The following is a 24304-nucleotide window of genomic DNA, read 5'->3' on the forward strand; positions in this document are numbered from 1 at the left end:
GCACGCTCAGAAAGGGCATCTCGCACCCCCAGGGGGCGCAGGGTGCACCCCCAGGCTCATCAGAAGAACCACTGCGCTCGATGCAGAAGGATGCGGCAGGGGAATGGGATGGGAGGGGGGGGATGCACAGAGATGGGTGTGGGGGTCCTCTGGCGCCGTGACAAGCTCTCCGGAAGGCAAGTCACCCCCACTCGCCTCCTCCTCCTCCACCACCACACGCCCTGACGTCACGCACTCCGGCTCCACGCCTCCCTCAACGGCGCATGGATTAAAAACTTCGCACGTTGAATGGGGAACGGCGGGGCTTGCGACGCGACGAGACGGTGGAACCTGCGAGCCACGCGCGAGCCGACCTGCCGGCACGAGGAATCGGACAGACAGCCAGACAGACAAGCGGACGGACAGAGAATAGAGAGAGAGAAAGTCTCCGCTGTCTCTTCCTCCGCGCTCGTCCCACTTTGAGCCGAGGCACGGAGCGAGCAACAACTCCGGACCGCAGGGAACCCCCCCCCCCCCACTTCCCTACCCACCCCGACTCCGGCCCCACAACTCACTTGACCTATCCCAAAGACGACAAACCCACCCCGTGCTTGGCTAACGGCGCAGCACACCGGAGGTGACCCTTCCACGTTCACTGGCGCTGCCATGAGACTCTGTCGGCGCCACGTGAACGGAGGAGGCTGAAGGGAGGGCCAGGAGACGCCAACGTCGTCGGAGTGACCGGCGCGCGTGCCGCGGGGGTTCCGCGTCCACGCGACCGACAGGTGAGCGGTGAGCAGATGCCGGGAAAAAAATCGAGTTTGCCGGGTTGGCCGCTGGAGGAGCGAGTGGAGCGAGTGCGCTCGCCTTTGAAAACTCTTGCGCGCTTCTGTGCGGGATAAAACGTCGCGCGTCCTCGGGTTGCTGTAACACGCCGTGTTTGGTTCGGCGGCACGATTGTCCGACGTTTCGTAAATCATGCACCCCCCTCCCCGCCCCCCGCCCCCCGCCCGTCACGTTCGTTCATCATGCTCCATCTTCATTCATTCATTCAAACTTGCCGCCGGGAGCTCCCCAGCGCGAGCGGCCGAAACGTCGGACATTGTGTGCGGTCACGAACCAGAGCGCTTTACGCATCGGGAGAGTTGCAGTGAACTTTCGCGCGTCGTCGAGACGCGGAGCCCTCCGTACCTGGACCCATCTCCCGTCGACCTGCAGAGGGGCGCGCTGCGTCATGCGCTTGTTTGAACCTTCCCAGTTGCTCCCACTGTCAGTTTTCCCCCCTCCACCACCTTCCGTTCTTTGGAGTTTGTTTTGCGAGAAGCTTTGTGTTTCTGCTCGGTAGCCAAACTCGCTGCTCGGTCTCTCTCCGTGCCCGCGTCTCCCTCTCGCCGTTGCTGCCATCATCGTCATCGTCGCCATCATTCACGGCCGTGCGAGCTCACATCATCACTCACAACGACCGCGTAATCAAATTATCCATTACATTGGGAAGAAACTATTTTAGTAACGGCGTAGGCGATGTAAACACAACCCCCCCCCCCACCCGCGCTCTGCAAATAGCTCTTTGATGTTTTGCTTTCGGGTTGTACGAGCGGCGCGCGCTGATCCGGCGCAATGTCCGACGTTCCGATGCACGTGCTGTGGGGGGGGGGGGAGCTTCGATTGTCAGTGAGTTCCACACGCGGGCCGCACACGTGGGAGAGACGGGAGAACAGGCGGCGGAACGGCGAGCGAGTCGTCCTGCTGCGTGGCAGGGGCTCCACGCGTCCGCGATGATGTGCCAGCTTCCCCCTGCCATGGGCTCGTCGAGTATTGAAGCAGCGAAGAAGATCCGCGGAGCGAAACTTCAGACACCGCGCCGAACAGAACGCCGTGCACGTCACGAACGCGCGTTCAACACGCAATTCCGTCACCTACGCAGTCAATATATCACCGTCGACAACGTTTGCCTCACAGTCTGTATGATGTGTTATCTTGACTCTGCCATGTGCTGTGTATCGTGTGACACAGTTTGCGTGCGTGCGGTGTATGGGGAGCTGGTTAGCGCAGTGGTTAGCGCTGCGCTGCGCTACGAACCCCGTGGTCCGAGTTCGATTCCCGCTCACGGCCACCAACGCCGGTGACGATCATCTGAACCGGTCCTGGGCCTCCCCTAGGTAAACTCGGCCTCAGATGCGTACGGTGTGCAGTCAACAACATTACTTGCTAGGGAGACAAAGGCGGCCCCGGCGTGGTTGCTGGGCCACCCGTCCGCTCGTGTGCCACTGTGCCGGCCTTCAACACTTGCCCCGACTCATCTGTTAAGGCTACACGTGGGATCTGTGTCTTCGTGACGGTGTGTGCACTGAGTGTGAGCTGGCACGTACGCATATCTATCAACACATACGGTTTACCCCGTATTCTTGTGCAGGGACAATTGAGTTTTCAGGTCCATACGGCGAACAGCCGTTTCTATACAGAGAAGAAGAAAAATTGTCGATTTGTTTGTGTTTCTCCCTTGTGATGGGACTCTGTAGGATGAACGTTGAGATTGATAACGGCACGGGGGTGACTAACAAGGTGTGAATTAGGTCTGTAATAATGTAGGCGCTGATAAGGGGTTGACAGGTACGCGTACGCATCTTTACGCGATTGCGCGCGGCACATTTTTTTTGTTGACCCGAGTACAAACTTGGAAATGTTTACTTGCGAAGATGCACGGCGGTGTCAGGGACAACTCCGCCTCTCCCCTTTCTCCTACCCCACCCCCCCCCCCTCTTGTCAACCCTCCTGCACTAAACGCCGCACGCCAACGAGAGAGGCGGTTGTTGTAGGGGTTTGGGGGTTGGGGGTCGGTACAGCCCGCGTCTAATTCCGGCTCTTGTCTTGGCCGGTGTAATTACGAGCGTTCTGGGAGATGATACTGATCTCTCTCTTGGAGGTCGCTGCAGTGAGTTGAGGTTGGAGAAGGGGGGGAGGGCGGTTAGTTGCTCGCCACGCTCTCATCAACCACCCAGCGATTAGTGCCAGCACGTGCGCACACACGCGCGCGAAGACCCCCCGCTGTCGCCTTAACAGACTGTCGGGGCAAGTGCTGTTAGCGAGTAGCACCTATGAAGGCCGGCACTGTGGCACACGAGTGTGTGGGTGGCCAGCACCGCGCCCGACCGCCTTTGTCCGCCCCAGTGGCGAGGTTTACACACCGCACCAAGTATTAATTTGAGGCTGAGTCGACCTAGGGGAGGCTCAGGGCCGGTTCAGATATTCGTCACTGGTGTTGGCCGTGAGCGGAAATCGTACTCGGTTCGCCGTGTTCGTAGCGCAGGGCGCAAAACCGCTACTGCCACCGCTCCCCACTCATACATTCGCACACACACACAGTGAACCCGAGTGTAAGTCATACAGACTCCTTAGTGGAGGCAGGGCACAGCACACGAGTTGGCTGCTGTGGTCAGCACCCCACCTCGCAGCTTCTATTGTCTGATAGTTTTACTCATCACGGCATGTAGTGATTTAAGGCCGAGTCTACCTAGAGGTGGTCTCAGATAGGTTCAGATAACACGTTGCTCCTTACGTTATCCCTTGATGGGAACCAAACCCAGGCGACTAGGTTCATAGCGCAGTATGCCCCATTTGTCTCAGTGCTCGGGGTGTGACTGAGCGCCTGGTTAGGTCCTGGCCCAGTTGTCATGGGGCACCCCGAATGCTTTGCGTGGGAGAGGGGGCGAGCACGTGGCCCCAGTGATTTCCACGCCGATGATTCTTCACACGCAACTTGTGACCACCAATCCTGTCGCTCGCAAACAATGCACGCAAGAACGCCCACATTCTATCCATGACTATCCATGACTCAAATTATCCCCAACCCGAATGCAATCCAAAACCGAACTCTATTTGCTAACTTTATCCCCTAACTCATCCCTAACCCTATGCATAACTCTCACCTTATATTGAACCCTAGCTCTGTGGTGTAGCATTGGCGCGTTGGTTAGTTTACCGCGTTGTAAACCTGGGCCACCTGAATTCCATTGCTGCCCATGGCTAATTTCAGTCATATCTGAACCGATTCCGGACCCCTTCTTTACCAACCCACGCGGGCCAGCGTGGAGAAGTGCGGTCAAACAACCGCCGTGACTAACGCGGCGTGGGGAACGCCTTCATCCAGCAGTGGATTGACAGCGCGCCGTAAATAACATCGTTTAAAACCCTGACTCTAAACTCTCCCCCGAACCCAAACTGCTCTCCTGAACCCAACGCAATTCATCGCACGCAGGCCCTGAGCAGCGACACGCGTCTTACGGGGCCACAGCACGCGCTCTGCCGCCACGTCCATTTACTTTAACGGGTCAGGAGGGACGCATTAGGGAGAGGACTGCGCTTTAAGAGGATGAGACGCCGGTGCTATTGGCCGTAAAGAGAGAGAGAGAGCGGTATCTGCTCCCAAAGTTACCACCACTCTCCTGGACCTCCCTCCCCACCACACTGCCTCCTACTCCCACCTCCCATCCCACAACGAGACGAGGGCCCAGCGTCCAGCAGTGTCCACCCCTTTGACGTTTCGGGATCGCTTCATGCGGAGAGAACGAGCCCGGACTTGAACGACGGACCACCCGGGGTTCGAGGAAATGCGCAGGGGAAGAGGGCGAAACGCGACAGCCGTGCGGTCCTGGTGGCCTGCATTGAGATGCACGATGGAGGGCTGTGGTGGAATAGCGGGTGGCTCTTTGTCGTCAGGAACGTCGCTTGCCGCTCGCGGATTGAGATTGGCTCGGCGGGAGCGGGGAGGTGGTGGGGGGTGAGAGTCTCAGCTTGAGGTTTGCATGGCTCCCGTTGATTTGTGCGATTCGCTCTCTCAAGGATGAAGGGAGAAAGAAAAAAAGAGTTCGAAAGCATGAATGATTGCGACCGAACAAAAACCGCCCTAAATGCTCGTCAAACAGCCAGGACTAAATGTGGGAAGCGCCTTTTTAGTTTAAAGCGGCGTAACAAAATAAAGCAATCGTGGCGGACAGCACTTTGCCTTGGTTAAAATAACGTGTGGGGGGAGGGGGGGCTGCGGTGAGAGAGCGTGGTGGCTCGTAGCCAATTAAAAGGAGGCATTATCTCGTAAATCCGTGATTTTTACCGGACTACAAATGACCGAGTGTTAAAACAAGAATATTGGCAGAGTTACAGTGGAGGTGCGTATTTCATTATTTTTATTTCTTTACAAGAGCGAGGTTTTTTTGTTTTCCCAGCGCAGCGTTTGTGTGGTGTGCAACGCGGTTACTGCCATTCACGTGGAATACAGAGCGTTGAGTGGAGTTTACGCGAGATCGTCATTGATCGTGAGATAATCATTTAAGGAAATAATCAAGTGAGAGTGGTTTTCATTTAGTGGTGGCATTGGTCCTGTGTCTGTCTCATCGTCATCATCATCATCCTGTCAACTGACCTATATCACCCCCTGTCTCTTGGGGAGTAGGTACATTCTATTACCTGGGACTTCAGAATGCCCACTCAGTCTTCCAAATACACTGAATTAAAGTGGGCCGACTTTGCCACTCTTGTCAATAAATAGAATAAAAATAAACATTTTAATCCCAAATTATCCACCAGCAGTTATATTTTTTTTAAATCAGAATTTCAGTCTTCTATAATTTAGAGGCACCACAAAATATAACGGCTTCTGCTTAAAACATTCACCCACCTGAAGAACAACGCAAGTGAGTGAAATGTGATAAAAATTACGATGGACAAAACGTTATATTATTTAATGAGTTAATTTTTGGTGGATTCCTCAGTCGCTATGATGTTGTCACTGAGAGACTTCGCGTCGCCTGGGAGAGGGAGCACACACACTCACCTTTGAATTCCCAATTTTTGCCAGCGAATGGAGCACTCCAAAGGTTGCCTGGCAGGCGAGTTAAATCGAGCAGCGGTGCCGCACTGATGTTTTTGGTCTGTGTGAGCTGCGTCCGTGTCTGCCTGGGAGAGCGAGCACACACACTCACCTTTGAATTCCCAATTTTTGCCAGCGAATGGAACACTCCCAAGGTCTGCCTGGCAGCCGAGTTAAATCGGGCAGCGGTGCCTCACTGCTCTTTTTGGTCTCGGAAAAAAACACAACAACAGAAACGGTGCCACTGCTGCTGATGCCTCCAGATTAGCTCTCGCTCGCCGAGAGACACGTGGGAGCTCTGCGTCATTCCGCGCATCTCGTGGCGGTTAGCGCGCTGCACTATAAAGACCCGAGTTCCATTCCTGCTCGCGGACCAGCATCGGTGGGGAATATCCGAACAGGTACTAGGGCCTCCACTCGGCCGACTCAGCCTTAAAGGAGTACCCGGTGCGGTGTGCAAATGTCAACGCCGGGTGTCACAAAGGCAGCCCTGGGGGCGATGCCGACCACACCGCCCCAACGTGTGCCCTGAGGCCATTCATAGGAGCTCGCTGACGGCACTCTCTAACACACCGGTGTGCTGAAGTAGTCACTAAATTGGCAACACCATTGGAACCTCATTTGCCAGTAAAAAATATGATAATTGTTTTTTTACCCTTCTATCTGGCAACAAAACTGACACCTTTTTTTACAAGGAGTCATGTTTGCATAGACCACAATACCTGCAGCCATAATGCAAATAAAAAACATAACTCTGATAATATATGCACTGTCCTTGAAGTTGATTTGTCCACACCCGAGACAGCTGTCCTTAGAGCCTAGTCTCACATGGGTTGGACCAGATGACGCCAAATTGGCAAGTTTTGTTTAAGTGGCTGTGTCGGGTGGTGGCGGGTTTAACGACGCATTTATGTTTACGCGATCTAACCCCTACATTTTTTTTTATGACAGCACTTGCCCCGATACGTCTGTTTAGGCTGCATAGGGGACCTTTGTCTTTGTGTCTCCTGCGCAGGTGAAGCTGAGCGAGCGAGGGACGTCCTCTGCGGAGTCGCTGTTGGAGGCCTCCGCCGTTGAGCCATGCGGGGACTGCGTGCCGTGTGTTGCTGGTAACATGGCCCCATTTATTACTGTCTCGTTCATCGTCCAGAAACACGTGTTTACGTGTTTACATTTGATACGTGGGGAACAAATAAACTTTTATTTACAGTACAGCTGCGCAACGAACCGGGCGGATCTGTGTCCCATTCGTCAAGGCTCACATTCGTGGCGAGCCATTGCAGAACCGGTCATGGGTCACCCTGCCACAATCGAACCCGCGCTGACCGGCGTTACGAAGTGTGGCCGAGCAGCCCCCATGCCTGATTTGGGAATGGGGGTGGTCTTTATCCAGCAGTGGTTTGACGAAGGCTGCAAAATATCCACAGTGGTGCAGCCGTTAACCGCACTCTATCATCAGTGCGTAGATGCATAAAAGTGAGCACAAGTTTTAGATTCAGTTGTTCTTCATTTCACCACGTGGGCGGTGCTGTTGATGGTTGTGCTGACAAGTATTTGACGGTGGTGATGTTGACTGTGTTGGTGATGGTGTCAGTGTTGATTTAGGTGGTAATGTGTATTGTGGTTACGTCAGTGTACGTGGTAAGTAGTATTCGTGGGGGTGCTCACCGCTATGCTGGTGGTGTTTGTGGTGACGTTGGTGTTGGTGATGGTTATGGTGTTGGTGTTGGTTATGTTTGTGATGGCAGCGGCGTTAGCTGCGGTTGCGGTGGTGCGGATGGTAAGTGGCTACTCGTCGTAGTGCAGGTGGCGACGGCGGTGGTGTTAGGGGGTTTAATAATGGTGTTTGCGATGACATGGCTGTTAGCTGCGGTGTGGTAACATCGGCAGGGATGACGATGTTTACACCTCGTGTGAGTTGAAACGATCACGTGCGAAAGACAAACACTTTGCCCGCCTCCCTACGTCGCCCTGAGCGGGGCTGTTTGTCCCGACGGAATGCCATTTTCAACGCCCACAAGTTTCACGTTCCAATCGCACTGCTTTTTGTTTCGACTCCCAAACAGCGCCAACAACGCAGACGCAGCAGCAGCAACAGCACCACGTGTGTTTACGCAACCTTCGGTGAATAGCAACGAGTCGCATACGCACTCGCAGATTTACCGGGATTCTCTCTCAGTTTTTTTTTTTAACGATCAGAGGAAACAAGAAGATGCTCGGTGTAGTCGGCACTTTGCTTCGTTCATCATTTAGTTTTTTTTTCTTCAATGATTTGCTTTATGTACCCCCCCCTCTTTTTAAACAAAAGATTTCACGCTCTGCTCTCCTCCCCTCTCTCTCTGTCCCCTCTCTCTCTGCCTCCTCTCTCTCTCTCTGTCTCTCTCGTTATATAATACGCCGTCTCGCTTTGCACGGGCGGGTGGGAGGTTACGAGCGCAATTAATTAAAGTTTTAGCGCAACAATTGGCGGGGATGAGTCGACGGATTAAGGCGCCGAGGCCGTGTCAAGGGCTTTTGTCGCGGCGTGGATCGAAGGGGAGGCCTCCGATACCCGATAACTTCTGGCAGCGCTGATCCCACGGGTTCACCGGGTCACGCACCTGCGTGCTTACGGAGCTCCGATTGGCCCACGGCGTAGCCAGAGCCCACTCCGAAACACTCGCTCACGCACCGCGGTTTAAATCTCGACGCGGTTTGTTCTTTCAAACAGATGGATGCATAAATAAATGTCAGCCATTCTCAATCCACCCGTCCCGTGTACGAAGGCCTTTTCAAGCCACAATGGTTTTGCGGGGGCGGGGGGGGGGGGGTGTTTGACCGTACTTCGCCACGCCGGTCAATGTGGGTTTGTCAGGACCGGTTCTGAGCTTCTGACATGGCTCTGCACGGAAAGTTAGCCGTGGCTGGGAATGGAACTCGGATCGCCGCATTCATAGCACAGTGTGCTAACCACAGCGCCACCGCTCCACCCCATTGCCTTGTTATATTGTCTACAAAACCGAATTGAGCGCCGTCCAGTAGGCAATTAACGCTTCGTTGTCGTTCTGATTGTGGTCTTATTTCCCACAATGAAGTATGATATTGTCTGCACAAGCATTTAACTCCATTGACGTTCAGCGAAAGAAAATGCATTTAGTTACGCGAATATATTTTGTATAACTCCCCCCCTCCACTTTTATAGTGGAGTCCCGGGGCTTTCTTTCGAGAAGTCTCACAGCGTGATCATGTTGATACATTAAAGGGGGCTGCACAAGATCCCCTGCTGATCCGGCTCTGAAATGAACACTCTGATGGGGCTAATTTTCAGAACGGAGCGCTCTATTATTAGGTGCGTGGCAGAGCACAACTGTAACACAGGGAGTGTTGGTAGATCATGAATATTTGTAAACAAAAAAATTTGGACTCCACGGAGCTGCAATATTTGCGAAGAAGCAAAGTGAATTCATTCTAATCTGTACCGGAGCTGGGGTAGTTTCCCCACATTTGCAGGGCTTTTTCTCTTAAGGAGATTTTTTTTTACATATGGGAGTAACCCAGCGTGATATTTAATGATTAAATAAGGATTGATAGGCGTGGTGCTTTTGGCTATGGTGGCCACTATGTAATTAGCATAATCGTAATATATACACACATAACGATTATTACAAATAGACGCAAACCACTCGTTAATAGGATTGACCCAAATATCCCAATGCAGGACCCTCGTGGTCTTAAGAGATCGGCGAAACGTTCCAGAACACGCGGAGGGCATTATTGTTCATTTAAATAAAAGCATCTTCCGCTCCTTTGAGAGATAATTGCAGGGTTCCCGTGTGGATTGTGCGTTTGCCTTCATTGTCCACGCCTTCGTGAACTGGAGCCGTGTGTCCCTTTCACTAAAACTAAACTATTTTTTGTTTTACCAGGTAAGGCCCACTGAGCTACGTAGCTCTTTTTATGAACCGACCTGGCTATCACAAATGACAGCTCAGTTGGAGTGGCTTATCACATGGACATTTATAGCAGCCAAACACTCGTAGGCGCACGTTTCTAATTTGTGGAAGGAGAAGAAACTGGAGGACTCGGAGAAAAATCCACGCGACCATGCGGAGAGAGAGACACGCAAAAACCAAATATACAGCAGGCGTCAGTGTCGGGATCGAATCCACGGCCTTCTGTATACCAGGCGAGGTAGTTAACATCTCCTAGCCACCTCTCCACTGCCACCCTCGCAAGATTACGTCCCCGGCGGGAGGGTCAGGGGGGTGCAGATTTCATGTTGAGAGCCCGCTTACTGGACCTGCCACTCAGTATCCAGCACGTGCCTTGTTTTTGTTTCCTTAATCGCTCGTTCAGAGCTATTTCAAGAAAAACATTTTTCCGACCTGCGAATAGCGGAGGGGATTATAAAGGAGGGCCACGATTTTCTGCCAGGTACTGGGGGGGGGGGGGGGGCGGGGGGGGTGTAGGCAGAAATGTAACCGAATCGAATAATGCGGCGCTACGTTTAGCAAAACGGGAGACTGCAAAGTTGGGCTCAGTATTGATAATGAGTTGACGCCAAAGACACTCACGGCGAGTTTCCAGGACAAAAGTATCCATGGTTGTTGGAGAAAACGCAGCGGAGTGGTTGTGTATACCGCGGGCGATTTCTGATGGCAGATCAGGGATCACACGGTGAAATACAGAGAGGCGAACGAGGAGAGCAGGTTTGGAGGGCTTTTGGGAAACGTAATTTGGCAATTGAAAGCAACAAACAAATGTAGCCGAAGAAGCTATGGAATGGTGTCAACAGGTATGTAATGAGTACATCTGTAATTCAATGGATAGAAGGAAAGAATCATGTATATTTATTTATTAAACATTCGTACGTGTGCAGATTTTTACAGCTACGAAAATGGAAAAGAAGAAAACTCCGGCAAACGCAATCTCGTTGTGACTACAATTCCTCTTTTAGGTTTAGACAATGAAGATACCGATTGACCCTAGACTCTCAACTAGTGGAGAACGCACGAGAATACGGAATTTTTATACTCTTAGGTTTTTTCGGTAAAGCCACGTAGGTAAAAAAATTAAATTAATAAAAGTAAAATAAAAAAAATTAAAAAATTCACGACGTTTCGGAAGCAACACAAGCCTCCGCCTTCAGGTGGAACCGTCACAGCCACGACAGCTGTATCAAGTAAATGAGAGATCACAAGAAATACTACCCCGTATATATAATGGTTAAGGGGGAAAGGGCCAGGAACGGCACACTTTTTTTATTAATATGGTAAGGTGAGGCTTAAGACCGTCATCAAATATTTCCGCAAAGCTTCCCATCATTGTCCGCTCGGTTCCACCGAGTGTAAGGGGCTGATGGTTTCCATCCTTCAAGCTCGTAAAAAAAAGAGAAACTAAAATAAAACTAACAACAAGAAGCAGCAGCCCTCGCCCGGGTCAACCTTCCTCGCGCAGACGACGCAGGGGCAGCGTCTCCCCGCTGCGCTCGGAGCTAAACTTGGGGGCCGCTGATCGCGGTCATCGTCGCTAACACAAAGACACGATGGGTGGTCCTGTGAAATATGGATTCCTGTTTGTGGCGCACATAGATTCGTGGTGTGGTTGTGTGTGTGTGTGTGAATCGCTTTACTTCTGCATGCGAGTAATTTTGACCGGGCGTGGTGTTGGCCACCCACCCACCGACTGAACCTTCGTTCGTGTGCCGCGCACGTGCCCCAATCAGCCTGTGTTGGCCTTCATCGGGGGTCTTCGTCTTTTGTGCGTGTGTGGGAGCGACGCGGCGCTTCAAACCTGGCCACCTCCGTTCGATTCCCGCGCACGCACAGCATCGGTGGTCATTATCTCAAGTGGTTTCGGGGGGAATTCTCCAGGTCGACTCAGCCTTAAGTGAGTGCGGTACATTGCCTGGTGAGATGTGGAATCATCGGTAGTGTGCTGATGGCCACAGCACTCGTTCGTGCGCCGTGCCGGCCTTCATATGCGCTGGCAAACACGACTTGCCCCAACAGCCTGTACAGGCTATGTGTGAGTGTACATGTGTATGGGAATTTCGTGTATGTATGGGCATCTCGTGTGTGTTTGTATGTATGTATGTCTTTGTACATTGTATGTGCCTCATGTGGGTACGTCTTTATGTGTTTTTGAAGATGGGTTTGTCTTTGGGTACATTGTGGGTGTTTCTGTGTGTGTGTTGCCTATTCATCCGTGTGTATGCATGTGTGTGGTTTATTGCGTGTGGGCATATAATCAGTTTGTAAATGTGCCTGTGTGTGTGTGTATACGTCTGTGGTTATAGTGTATGTGTGGGTGGGCATGTCTGGTGTGACATTGTCTCTGTCGGGGTGGGGGGGGGGTGGTGGACATCCATAGATGCTTGTTTAAGATCACCAGATCCCGTGGCCTATGAGCGTCTTTGTTGGCTTATACGTGCCCAGGTGTGTATGGGGTGCAGTTGTTCCATATTAGGCAAACGCCATACCACAAGCGCCAGGTGTCCAGGTTCGATTCCTGACCACGCACAAACCCCATTCAGGTTGTTTAACATATGCTGCCAGAGCACAGGTCGACTTGACCTGAAGTGAGTTATTGTTGCATGCTTGTGGTCAAAAGAAAAAAAACAAGTGGAACACAAACGAGGCCCGGCTCCAGCTCCTCTCGGATTGAGGGTGGGGGCGGCGCGGGGTGGGGTGGGGGGAGTAGTGGTCGAGCGACAGTGATATGCCAATGAGGTGAGTGAACTTGGGGGCAGCCAAAGGGACCTTGGTAGTGCAGGGCCCACCTCAACACCCCTCTAGCCGCCAGGCCCCGGATACAACAGAAGCTTCGTGTGTCTAATGTTGGCCCGATCATCTTCTTGCAGGCCACGACGACCTTAAGCGTAGCTGACCGCATTGGCTGCACAGGTTCGAATGGATTTTATTTTTCGATTTAAAGCTTTCGTGACTGCAGGGATTCATCTTCTTGGTTCTTTCGGTAAAGTCACGTAGAAGGGAAGTAATAAAATAATAAAAATAAACATAATAAAATAATATAATATAATGGATAAAAAGGGAACCTTTTCCTTTCTTGTTCATCAAGTGCAACGGCGTGGTGGGGCATCACAGTCAGAATTTTGGTGACATCGGCAGGCTAGGCTGGATGTGGCTGTTGTGGCATCAGTGAGCACTCGCTCACGAACGTAACGTCTGCACACTTTCATCAATAGCGCTGTTCAGCAATGATACTCGATTGAAAGCTCATTTCATGGAAGTACTTTTGGTGTTTAGTTTGATGTCCCCCCCCCACCTCCGATTGGCACGGTTGGATACGTACGGTGTGAAAGAAGTTCAACATACATACTACCATGAAAAGTGTACCATAGGCGACGCTTCAGGCCCGTGGTCCTTCCTAGCAGAGAGACAGGCCAGAGAGCGAAACAATAACGGGCGACTCCACTCTACACCGTAAGGCCTTGATAGAAGTGCAAGCATATTTCCGAGAAACAGCAATTTGCCAAAGCGGTCGTTAAAATAATTGTCTGTGTCCGTGTGCCGGGCGGTGTCCACCAGGTTGGTGGCAGCGGCGGCGCTGGTTTACCCTCACGAGATCCCGCCAGAGCATCGCAAGGCAAGGAGTCTCCGGCACGGCGTGGCGTGACCGAGAGGGCCCCTCACTCTCTCCCCTCACCCCCCCCCACACCCCCAACGCCAACTCTTCCCCCGCTCCGCAACCACCCAGCTGCGCACGCGGTCCATGCCTTTCATGAGGCCGACATGCGCTCCACACAAACGCCCCTTTCTGTGCAAAGAATAATGCGATGCACAATGCGAGTTTTTGTTAGAAGATTTTTTTTTTTTAGTAACGTTAGGGGACGCCGCTTTTCCCTCCTCTCAAATTCGCGTTGTTGACGTTCGAGACCATCAAAGGTATTGCCCGGTCTGCCTCAAAATTTGTCACGTATTAAAAAAGGGGGCAGATATGGCGAATCCTGCGGGCATGCCTGTAACTGGCTTATTTTATTATGGTAACGTTTAGTCTGGATCTCATTGCCCGTAAAATTAGAAGATATTATGGTTACGCATCGTGCCGCAAATGTACGTACTTTATAATCTTCATATGTTTGGACAAATTACAGTAAATGTTTAGGCATGTATTGAAGGATATGCATATGCTTGGGGAGGTCTTTATTCAGTAGTGGATTAATCATGGCGAATGGCGATGATGTACAAAACTGTTATTATATTTGCTGACCCGCTTACACTGGACGTCGGTGAAAAAGAGCTTCACAGCTCATCGGATTCCTCCAGTCTAAATATAGATTCTGATAGTTCAACGATTCATCTTCAGACCTATTTTAACTCTTCATCCCCCCCCCCCCCCCACCGCCGAGCGCACACCGATTTACACGCGCTCTCTCTCCCCGTGCGTAGGTTCGCGAGAGGATAAGGCGCCAGTTGCCTGGGTCGCAGGCCGAGGAGGTTGACACGGGGCCCCCAGGACAGGGCACGTGGGGACCCTGGGGCCCTTGGTCCGACTGCAGCAGAACGTGCGGCGGTGGAGTGCGCATGCAGACGCGGGAGTGCCTGCCCCAGTCTCAATTCACGCAGCAGCAGCAGCATCATCATCAGCAGCATCAGCAGCAGCATCACCCGGCCGTGCCTCCACACCAGGGGGGAGGCACACACACGGGCCTGCATTCCGTGTCGCTGTATATGCCGGACAGCCACGTCGCCGGTCAGGGTCAGGGCCAAGGTCACGGCCAGAGTCACGGCCAGGGACACGGCCAGAGTCACGGCCAAGGTCACGTTCAGGGTCACGGCCAAGGTCACGGCCAGAGATACACGCCCGGAATGGGCCAGGGCGGCCACCGTCCGGTGCCTCATGGCCGCACTCACGGCGTAGCAAGTCGTCCTCCGCACGGTAGCAGGCACGGCGGCATGCCGCCCTCCTCCTCCTCCTCCATGCGCCCCCTCTACTCCGACGGTGTCAACTACGGCACCAACCCCGGCGGCGGCTTCCACGGCGCCGGCGGGGTGCCCGGCCAGCCTCCGTCGACCGGCTGGCACGGCGGGGGCTACGCCAGGCCATCGAGCGGTCGGGCGACCGCCGGACAGCCCTCCTACCCCGGCGCGGCCTACGGCAGGACGGCCGCCTTCTCGCTCTACACGAGGACCGACGAGGGACCGGACGCGGCGGACGGGAGAGACGCCGGCTCCGAGGCTCCCACGGTGGGCGCGGTGGGGAGCGCCGGCGGCGGCTCGCGCGCGGCGATGTCCGTGCAGCCCCTGCACGGTGAGGGCGACTCCTCTTCGACCGCCGCATCGTCATCGTCCGGCGTGGCACCCAACGCACAGGCGGAATCGTCGCCGACTGATTCCAGGTGAATGGCGGTGTCCGCGTGTTTGTCGATCTTAAATAGGCAGGTTCGATGCCACAGAAACTGGAGCCGATGTATTGAATTGTATAATGCATTTTGCTGCATCACCATCAGCCTTGATCTATCCACTGCTGGATGAATGTCTCTCAAAGCTATCGCCACATCTCACCGCCTCGTGATGCGACAACCCATCTAGCTTGTGATGGACACAATTATCATCACTGCCATCTTCACAGCGGACGTAACAACAATATTTCTTCCTCTATCCTGCGTAACTTTAGTGAATGCACAAAAGAAAAAAAAGTTCCATTCTCCCCCCTTTTTATGTCATTTTAACGGGGACAGGTCCTCCCGAACCTCCATCCGGCCGGGGAGATACGGCTACGGGCGGATGCCCGTCATGTACTCGGCCATCAAGCCCGCCGACGGCGAGCCGAGCCGCGGCGACGCGGCCGCGGGCACCAACCAAACCCCGCGGCCTCCGTGGCGCTCGCGGCAACCTGCGGCGCGCGCCGGCCACCCCCAGCAGCAGCAGCAGCAGCCGCAGCCCCCGGGGATCGCGTCGCTGCCCCTCTACGCCGACCAGCGCGGGACGCCGCTCGCGCACGGAGATCGGCACCCGGCACCGCGGCACGCCGCACTTTCCTCTCACGGCGGCGGCGCCGACGGCGAGCGCCCCGCGCCCGCGCCTGCGCCCGCCCACCTCCCGTGGTCCAACGGCACGCGTCACCCCCTGACGCGGCTCGATGGTCCCGAAGCCCGGGCGTCCGCGGGCCTGCCCGTCGGCGGCGGTCGAACGCAAAGCCGCGGAGAGCGAGCGTTCCTCCAGTGGTACCAGTCTCACCCGCGCTACCACGGCGGCGGTGGCGGCGGCGCGGGAACGCCGCAGCCAGTCGCGGAGAGCTTTGCGGGTCATGCGCACAGCAGGGCGGAGCAGCCCTACGGATACCGGCCGCGCCAGGACGCAAGCCGACAGCAGCAGCAGCAGCACAGAATGAGCAAGCGCAGTCCCGAGGAAGAACAGCTCAAGTGCTCCGGACTGGGCAAGCAGTACAAACTCTGCAACCTTCAGGTATGGGAAGAGAGCGTGTTCATCCTGTACACGGCGATCCGGTTGTTCTCTTAGGTCCTCCGTCCCAGTGGCAGATCCACTGCTCAAACTTCCTCCATCTCAACCCTATCCTGCTTCCCTTCACCTCACAAAGCCACACTTAGTAGCAGGGTTCTTGAGTTTTGGTGGTGCTTGGCTCCAGTTCTACAGGAGAGGTGGGCGGGGGGGAGGGGAGAGGTGTGGAGATCAGCAGTACAAACGCTGCCATGGGTCTTCCAGTCTCAGGTGACGTGTGCGGGTAGATATATAATTGGAATGCAAAGGCAACACGCGATGATGCGCCGATGCCGGCCACCACCAGACCGGTTCTCCTGGGAAGTTGCGTGGGCTGCGAGCGGCCGTCTGGTGGAGAAAGGGCCGGTGATGAAGCCACCGCCAGCGAATTCCAGTTACTCGGTGGGTCTCTACGTGTGCGACTCTACGGATCCCCATGCGAGCCTATAGGCCTGCGTGAGTCGATGGGTGTCTGTGCGCGTCTGTGGGTCTCCGTGCGAGTCTGTGGGTCTCTAACATGATCGTGTGTCTACCTGTCTATGCGTGAGGCTATGGGTCTCTCGGTGAGTCTGTAGATCTCTGTGTGAGTGCCAAATATGAAGCCACTTCCAGTGCATTAGGCCGCGTTGGTAGCCCACCATAATTGTTAGTGCCCGTGAGCCATAACTAGGGAGGAACACTTGAGGTGGTTTCCCATTTCGTTCCGTTTGGGTGCAGTTTAACATCACAGCCAGGACGATGTTGAACTTATTTCGCACCACCGTACGTAGCCAACCGTGCTAATCGGAGGTGCGGGGGGCAGGGGGGGGTGACAACAAACTAAACACAAAAAAGCATTTCTTCAAAAAATTAGTTTTCAAAACGCAAAAAAGCAGTTCTTTTTAAAATCTGGATTTAAAAGTGCAGGGAGTGAACAGAAGGAGGCTAAATAATTCCCCAAATGTGGCAGTTACCACGTTGTCCTCCTGTGCTGCGCGGGCCAAATGCGTCCCCTGCTGATGTGTTAATGCCAACTTGTGCACAGCTGCTACGCCGTCGTCCGGGTAGATCCGCACGCGGCTTCAGTGGAGAGCCCCCCTGTGTCCGGGGCGTATCGAGTTCCGCGGTGCGTGCGGTGCGTGCGGTGTGTGCTTGTGGTTTGCGCGGTATGTGTAACGGCTATGGCATCTCTGTGCTCAGGGGCTCGCACATTGTGCGGCTTGCTAGCTTGTTTATTTATACCGTTTCTCGCTTCCTTACTCTCTTGCCTTTGAACTGTATGCGTTCAAGTATTTTTGTTTTGTTTTTAGGTCAGGCAAAAGTCGGAGAGCGCGTTGCAAATGCCCTACCTGGCGCCAATCGTTTGTAGGGTTATCTGAAGATTGACGAACAACCATTTATTAAAAACGTAAAAAATGTAATTGGTGGTGCAGATAACAACACTGTACCTGCCACGGTAACCACTTCACTGAAACTGCCGTTGCTGCACTCAAATTAATTCAAACCGCTCATATTATTCAAGAGTTGCTTTTCAAGAAATCCCACGTTAAAGTTTAAAATTACCGCCGTGCGGGTTCTTACTTTTTGGACACGCAAGATGAGTTGTGGCATTAAGCGATTCGGCACTTGTTGGCCAGGAAGTGGCTTCGAGGGGCAGGGCATGGGAGCACGGCAAACGATGGCCTCGGATGAGCTAGAATCGCAGTAAATTTTACGGCGACATAAATGGGCGTGCCATAGTCCGGCGCGCACGATAAAATTGTCACTCTCGTTTTTTTTTATGCTCTCTCGTTGCTTGCCACGGCGCCTGCGCTAAAATATGTTGCGTGTCTCTTTTCACACGAAAAAATGTTTCACGGGCTTTCGCGAAGCCCTTTTTTTGGTGAAATTCTTCCGTGAAATGTGCGGTGTCACGTGAATGGAACGGAGTGCCATCGTTCTGCAGAGGGGGACTTGCGATCGCCAGCAGAGCGATGCTATTAATGGCACGTATAACCAAAGCGAGACCAAGCCGGGTTCGTTTCTCATTACACGCAAAGTTCTTTCCACGAAAGGAACCACAACACCTTGCTGATCTCGTCAAGGAGCATAAACCATCACGCAGACTCCGGTTATCATTGCGGCAGCTTTTGGCTAACCGTCGAACAAAGATGGTCACTGCACTGCCGTGCTTTCAGATGAGCTTCGGCAGCCATCTGGAAAGCTCTTCCTTCCGATATTAGGAAGCCACTGGAGTTAAGCATTTTTACATTGATATTCAAAACTCAATTATTTTACAACTGCTTTTTGTGTTTAATTTATGGTCCTTCCCCCGCACCTCCGATCAGCACGGTTGGCTACGTACGGTGCGATAGAAGTTCAACACACATGCGTACAGACAGTGCGTATCCCCCCGGCAAGAAAGTATAATCTGCACAAATGAGCAGAGCTCGAAGGCTCCTCCGCTTTGTTTACCCAAACGACGTGGGAAGGAAAATCCCCCACAGAGGTCATTTCCCCACTAAAATTATGGGCTCTCGTCTGAGAGTAGTAAAAGGGAAGCCACGGCCACAGACGCGGCCCATTACAGCGTTTGATCCTTGGCTCTGTGCAAACACAAAAGGGAAAGCACTCTCGGAATTTGAATTCGCTTTCTTTTTACAACACTCCACACACTGCTATGAAGCGTAAAGAAAAAAATCTAAAACAATTTGTGGTTAAATTTTGTTCTGGTGCAATGATTACCCGTTGCATTCTGGGAGGAGAGGTGGTGTCTTGGGAAGGCCTTCATCCAGCAGTGGATCGACCATGGCTAATGATGATATAGCAATGGTACCATATATAGGGCATTTTCTGCACTTTGTTTTTCTTGGTACACGATTGATGTTATGTCTTCTGCATGAGATAAGGAATGGTTGTTTGACCTGTTCATTTTTTTACTTAACCTTCAACGCATCATGGTGTCTCAGACCAACGTTATTCAGTGTTCACCAAGTCAGGAGATTGCTTCTTATTTACATCAACGTTTGTTTATCCTGATGCAGGCCGCCACTGTCGTACATTGAAGAGCAAGAAGCTACAATTTGGTGTTGATTTAGTCCGTGTCTGTCATGCCTTGGGGAGTCCTTCATCCACCAATGGCAGTGTATAGACAAAGGGACGATGTTTTATGATAATTGTTTTTTTACCATTTTATCTGGCAACAAAACTGACACCTTTTTTACAAGGAGTCATGTTTGCATTGACCACAATACCTGCGGTCGGAATGCAAACAAAAAACACAACTCTGATAATGTATTCACTGTCCTTGAGATTGATTGGTCCACACCCGAGACAGCTTTTCTTAGAGCCTAGTCTCACATGGTGTTGGACCAGATGAGGCCAAAAGGCACACAACTCAAAGACAATGTACCATCAGAGTATGAGAGCTCGGGGTAAGCAGACGACGTTTTACTGTACATTCTAAGGCTATCCTTTGCCTTGACTGCACCGCTTAGCCCCAGTTTAGGTCTCTGGTTGCCACGTGTCAAGGTCTTCATAGGATCATCCTCATTTTGGGGTAATTGCTGTCCTGGGAAATCTGTAAGTCTCCACGTGACATTAAAAGACCGGGATATTGTCAGTTGCGTGACGATAATCGACTCAAGACGAGTCATTTAAATGCGGTTGTCTCCTTTTCCGGTCTGGTGAATTATTCTTGTTCCCATGATATATCCCAGTTTAGTTTTTCATAACCCCCGGTATAGTCTCATATGTAAATCGAGTAATGCATTTACAAAACTGTTAATTTATATATAAAAAGAAAAGAACGACCAGAGACGCTCATTGGAATAAGAAGCCAACTGTTTATTCTTATCTACAAAGTGGCATCCTTACAAAGTACGGGCGTGAAACAAAAACAACGCCCTCATTTTGAGTGCTGAGAGTGACACTGGTGGCGTTCATCTTCTTGGTTCTTTCGGTAAAGTCACGTAGAATGGAAATAATAAAATAATAAAAATAAAACATAATAAAATAATTCTCACGATGTTTCGGCCACAACGCAAGCAGCCGTCCTCAGGTGAAGAACAGGCTATCGAGAAGACAGACAAGACAGATTTTCGCGACGTTTCGGCCACAACGCAAGCAGCCGTCATCAGGTGAAGAACGGGTCTATCGAGAAGACAGACAAGACAGACTCTGTCTTCTCGATAGACCTGTTCTTCACCTGATGACGGCTGCTTGCGTTGTGGCCGAAACGTCGTGATAATTTTTTTATCATATTTTATTATTATTATTCTATTATTTCCATTCTACGTGACTTTACCGAACGAACCAAGAAGATGAGTCCCTGCTGCGGTCACAAAAGCTTTAAATCGAAACTGGTGGCGTTGTCTTATCTGAGCCGCCGGTGTAGTTGAGCTATACAGAGCCTGCGGGCCCACTGTGGCGCGCGCACTGATAAAGCAGCGGGATATGGCGGTAATTTATAGTGGACCCGGTAGACGCGCTTTACGCGTCCCCCATAGCTCACTCACTTGTGCCCACGGGGAGGAACTGCGGTTAATTCAGCGCGTCTTCGAAATCACTTAAAGGTGCCCGAAACGTTCTTGATGAATCCACCATGTGGACAGCGTGGTAGTAACTCATCCTCGTCTGCGAATACATTTACAATTTCCGTTGGCTGCTCGATGTATTTTTTTCTGCTCACCGCCGTTGATTATTGATGTTGACGGTGGGTGGTAAGATTGGCGATGCCCGTTGATTTGATGAATTATTTTCTGCTCACCGCCGTTGGTTATTGATGTTGACGGTGGGTGGTAAGATTGGCGATGCCCGTTGATTTGATGAATCGTCACGATTCTCTTCAACTCATTTGTACCGCCATGTTCGTACCGATGATCGATTGCTCTGTAAGCCTTGCTTTAAGGACGTCGATTTTAATTGCTTAGTCGGTGAATTGTGACGTCCACGATATCAACTTGTGGGTGTTTCATAGACATGACCTTCCACATCTCTGGTAAGCACGGTTGGCCAAGTACGGTGTGAAAGAAGTTCAACATACGTTGCAACACAATCGTTCACAAACCTCACGTCTAGCTTTTATCTTGCATGGCACAATTCGGAATTGTACCCTAGGCTTAGCACACGCATCAAATCTGCAAATGCAATGTGTGTACAGCCGTTCGTCAATCCACTTCTGGATTAAGGCATCCCCATGCCATGTTCAAGTCGCGAGGGTTGTTTTGGCCATACTTCACCACACTGGTTAGGACGAGTTGGTGAAGCGGTGGTGTTGGAGGTGGTGGTCCAGGCCCAGTTGTAATATCACTCGCTGTCGAACTCGGCTCGTCAGGTTGATAGTGCAGCGCATTATATACACTGCACCACCACTCCACCTTGCAAATGCATTGATTCTTTATAATTACCGCGACTCAAAGCGTCGTCTAAACATATCCGTGCAAATATCGCAAACCTGTTTAGGGCTCATGTGCCCCGAGTGGAACCTGGCACTCTGTTGGCAGCGGTTTTCACACAACGACGCAATAAAAGAGTGTGGATTCCTGCAGTCACGAAAGCTTCAAACCAAGATCAAATCAAGATTGACGCAATAATCTTCGCAACTGATTCCTGACCCCTGCACTGCAGAGTCAAGATGGCTGAGCTGCACCTCGCTGAGGTTGGTGAATAAACCGATGAGGTGTCACGTCAAGACCAAAAGTTTTCGAATCACCCTCGGATGGCTCCCACTTTTAGAGAAGTGTCGAGCCGCTGATCACCGGACACTGGACATCTGTAAAATATCTACTGGACATCCGTGAAAAAGAGCTTCATAGCTCATCAGATTCCTCCAGTATTTAAATATTCTTAAGTTGATTTCTACAGATGAACCAGCTTGTTCAGCAGTTCCACTGCTGGATTAATTTTTTTCCGCCTGAGGACGACCGCTTGTGTTGCGATCGAAACGTCGTGATCTTTTATAAAAAAAATTCTACCCCACGTGACTTTACCGAACGAACTAAAGAGTATGAATTCCTGCAGTCACGAAAGCTTCAAATCAAGATTGTATGAATCTTGCTTCGGGAGTTTTGCTTTTATCGTCTTTGCATTCCAAGCAGTTGGACGCAGGCCGCCCTCCCTTCACCCCCCTCCCGGGCCCCCCTTTTGCAGTGCTGCCAAACACCTTCAGCGAGATGGAAACAGCCTCCCACCTTCTGATGCCAATGAAATGTCACGTTTTCAATGGCTCGGTTCATTCTTGAAATTATTGTGTTTATTCGTGACTTGCCGTTCGCTTTAATTTCCTACTCCCCCCGTTTCTGTTATGATTACGGTACAATGGCTTGGAAATGTTCGAGAATGTTTTCACTGTTGGTGCCGCTGCGACAGTCAGGCGAGCAAAAAATAGATTTGCGATCCACGAGTTGTACAGAATAGAGGGGGGAGGGTCACTTCTCATAGCCGTCATCAGACGTTGTTCTGTCCACCCCCGGATGAAGGCCCCCCCACGCCGTCACCAACCCACGCTGTCCGGCGACGCTACAAAATCCCACTTCAATCCATCAGTTTCATCCCCGTTTGCCTTCAACAGCTCCCCTACGATTTACACGCTCCTCTGCGCTTTCCAGCTTTGTCTCTCCAACAATCAGTTTGTTTGTCTCATTTAGCAAACCTGTGCGCACAGAATAGGGCGCGTGCGTTCATCTAATAAGCTTCGTCTCACGGTTTAGCCCACAGTTCATCGCACGGAGAGACGTGACGTGCAAAGCTATAGTACAACAGGTCGATGCATTTCTTGTGGCTGCATTAAGTGCGGGTTCTTGCACACCCTTTTTCTTTTTTTTTTACCCGGTCGGCAGGCACGGACGCGAAGGTTAAATTCCGCTCATTATGAGCAGGATTAAAGTTTTACTACATTTAGAGTCGGGGCAAATATTACATTATCACAGGCACCAATGTATTTCGCGAGTCAACTATCGGTCTTGCCGCAGCTTTATCTGTGAGCTGACCGAGGCTGCCAAGGGGCCCTGTAATCCCGTGGTATTTTTGTGATGGATTCTCTCAATTAATAACTCGGATCTCCGCTGCACGCGGAATTTATTGCCCTGCGCCTCTGCGAGCTGTCGCGTGCGGCGCATCCCATGAACGATTTTCCCACGCACACATTTATCCCGCTCGCTACCTTTCACAATGTATTTATGTATGTTAAACTTCTTTCGCACCGTACGTAGCCAACCGTGCTGATTGGCGGTTGCGGGGGAAGGACAACAAGCTAAACACAAAAATAAGTTCTAAAGAAAGCAGTTTTCAATCTGAATTTTAAAGCGCATCTGAAAGCGCGCGATGCGGTGACTCTTTTTGTTCGATGGTTAAATGCGTCGATTCTCCTAGCTGTAGAGGTGAACATGTCGGTCGCACGACCCTGCATTGCCAGCGTCCAAACCTTGGTTGGGGGTTCACTCAGACAATCATCCCCCTGGGGGTGATAAATTGGGTACCACTTTGTTGGAGAAGGACAATAGTTGTCTGGCCCCTGTCATTGGAATGAGTGATTTCCACCTCTGGCTCAGGGCTGAGCATCGCTCCAACGCTCATGTGAGTGGGGAAATTACTTTGGCTTGGCTTTTTTAAACTTTTGTCAGTGCTGGCCTTTGCAGCTGCAGTTTCGTTAACTCGTTGTCTGAATTGCATCCATGTTATTTCGAGGCCATACGCTGTCATCACGCTTAGCGTTATTTACACTGAGACAGAGTCGAAGGAGTGCGTTGATTAAGGGAACATGCACAAGTTAATTGACATCATATTGAGCGTTGAGAAAAATAAGTGCACTTAGGTCGGGCTCGTCACGAGAAGTGATGACGGTTGGTGGTTGAGACTAATGACGGAGTAGCAGCCAAAGGAGGGGACGTGCCATTTCTATCGCGGAGATGGAGCATTGAAATTGGCTCATGTGCACGCAAGCTATTTTGATCGCGGTGGCTTGAGGAGGCTTTCATCCCGCAGTGAATAGATAAATGGATGACTCTTAATCAGTGGTTGTATAACAATCTCTTTACTTTCCTGGCACCCGGAGGAGACGTTA

At 51.7% G+C, this 24304-nt stretch overlaps 1 protein-coding gene across 1 annotated transcript in view; it reads left to right on the forward strand.

The window, feature by feature from the left end:
• The first annotated feature begins 246 nt into the window (after nt 1-246).
• The window catches only part of THSD4 (thrombospondin type 1 domain containing 4), a 149568-nt gene continuing 125510 nt past the window's right edge, over nt 247-24304 (forward strand). Inside the window, 5 exon segments of the mRNA XM_061558524.1 lie at nt 247-764; nt 6858-6951; nt 13372-13429; nt 14233-15182; nt 15525-16251. Coding sequence (XP_061414508.1) covers nt 6923-6951; nt 13372-13429; nt 14233-15182; nt 15525-16251 — 1764 coding nt within the window. The 5' untranslated portion in view covers nt 247-764; nt 6858-6922.

This window comes from Lethenteron reissneri, chromosome 24, assembly GCF_015708825.2.
Source record: "Lethenteron reissneri isolate LAM-NWPU_2019-01 chromosome 24, ASM1570882v1, whole genome shotgun sequence".
Classification (NCBI taxonomy): Eukaryota; Metazoa; Chordata; class Hyperoartia; order Petromyzontiformes; family Petromyzontidae; genus Lethenteron; species Lethenteron reissneri.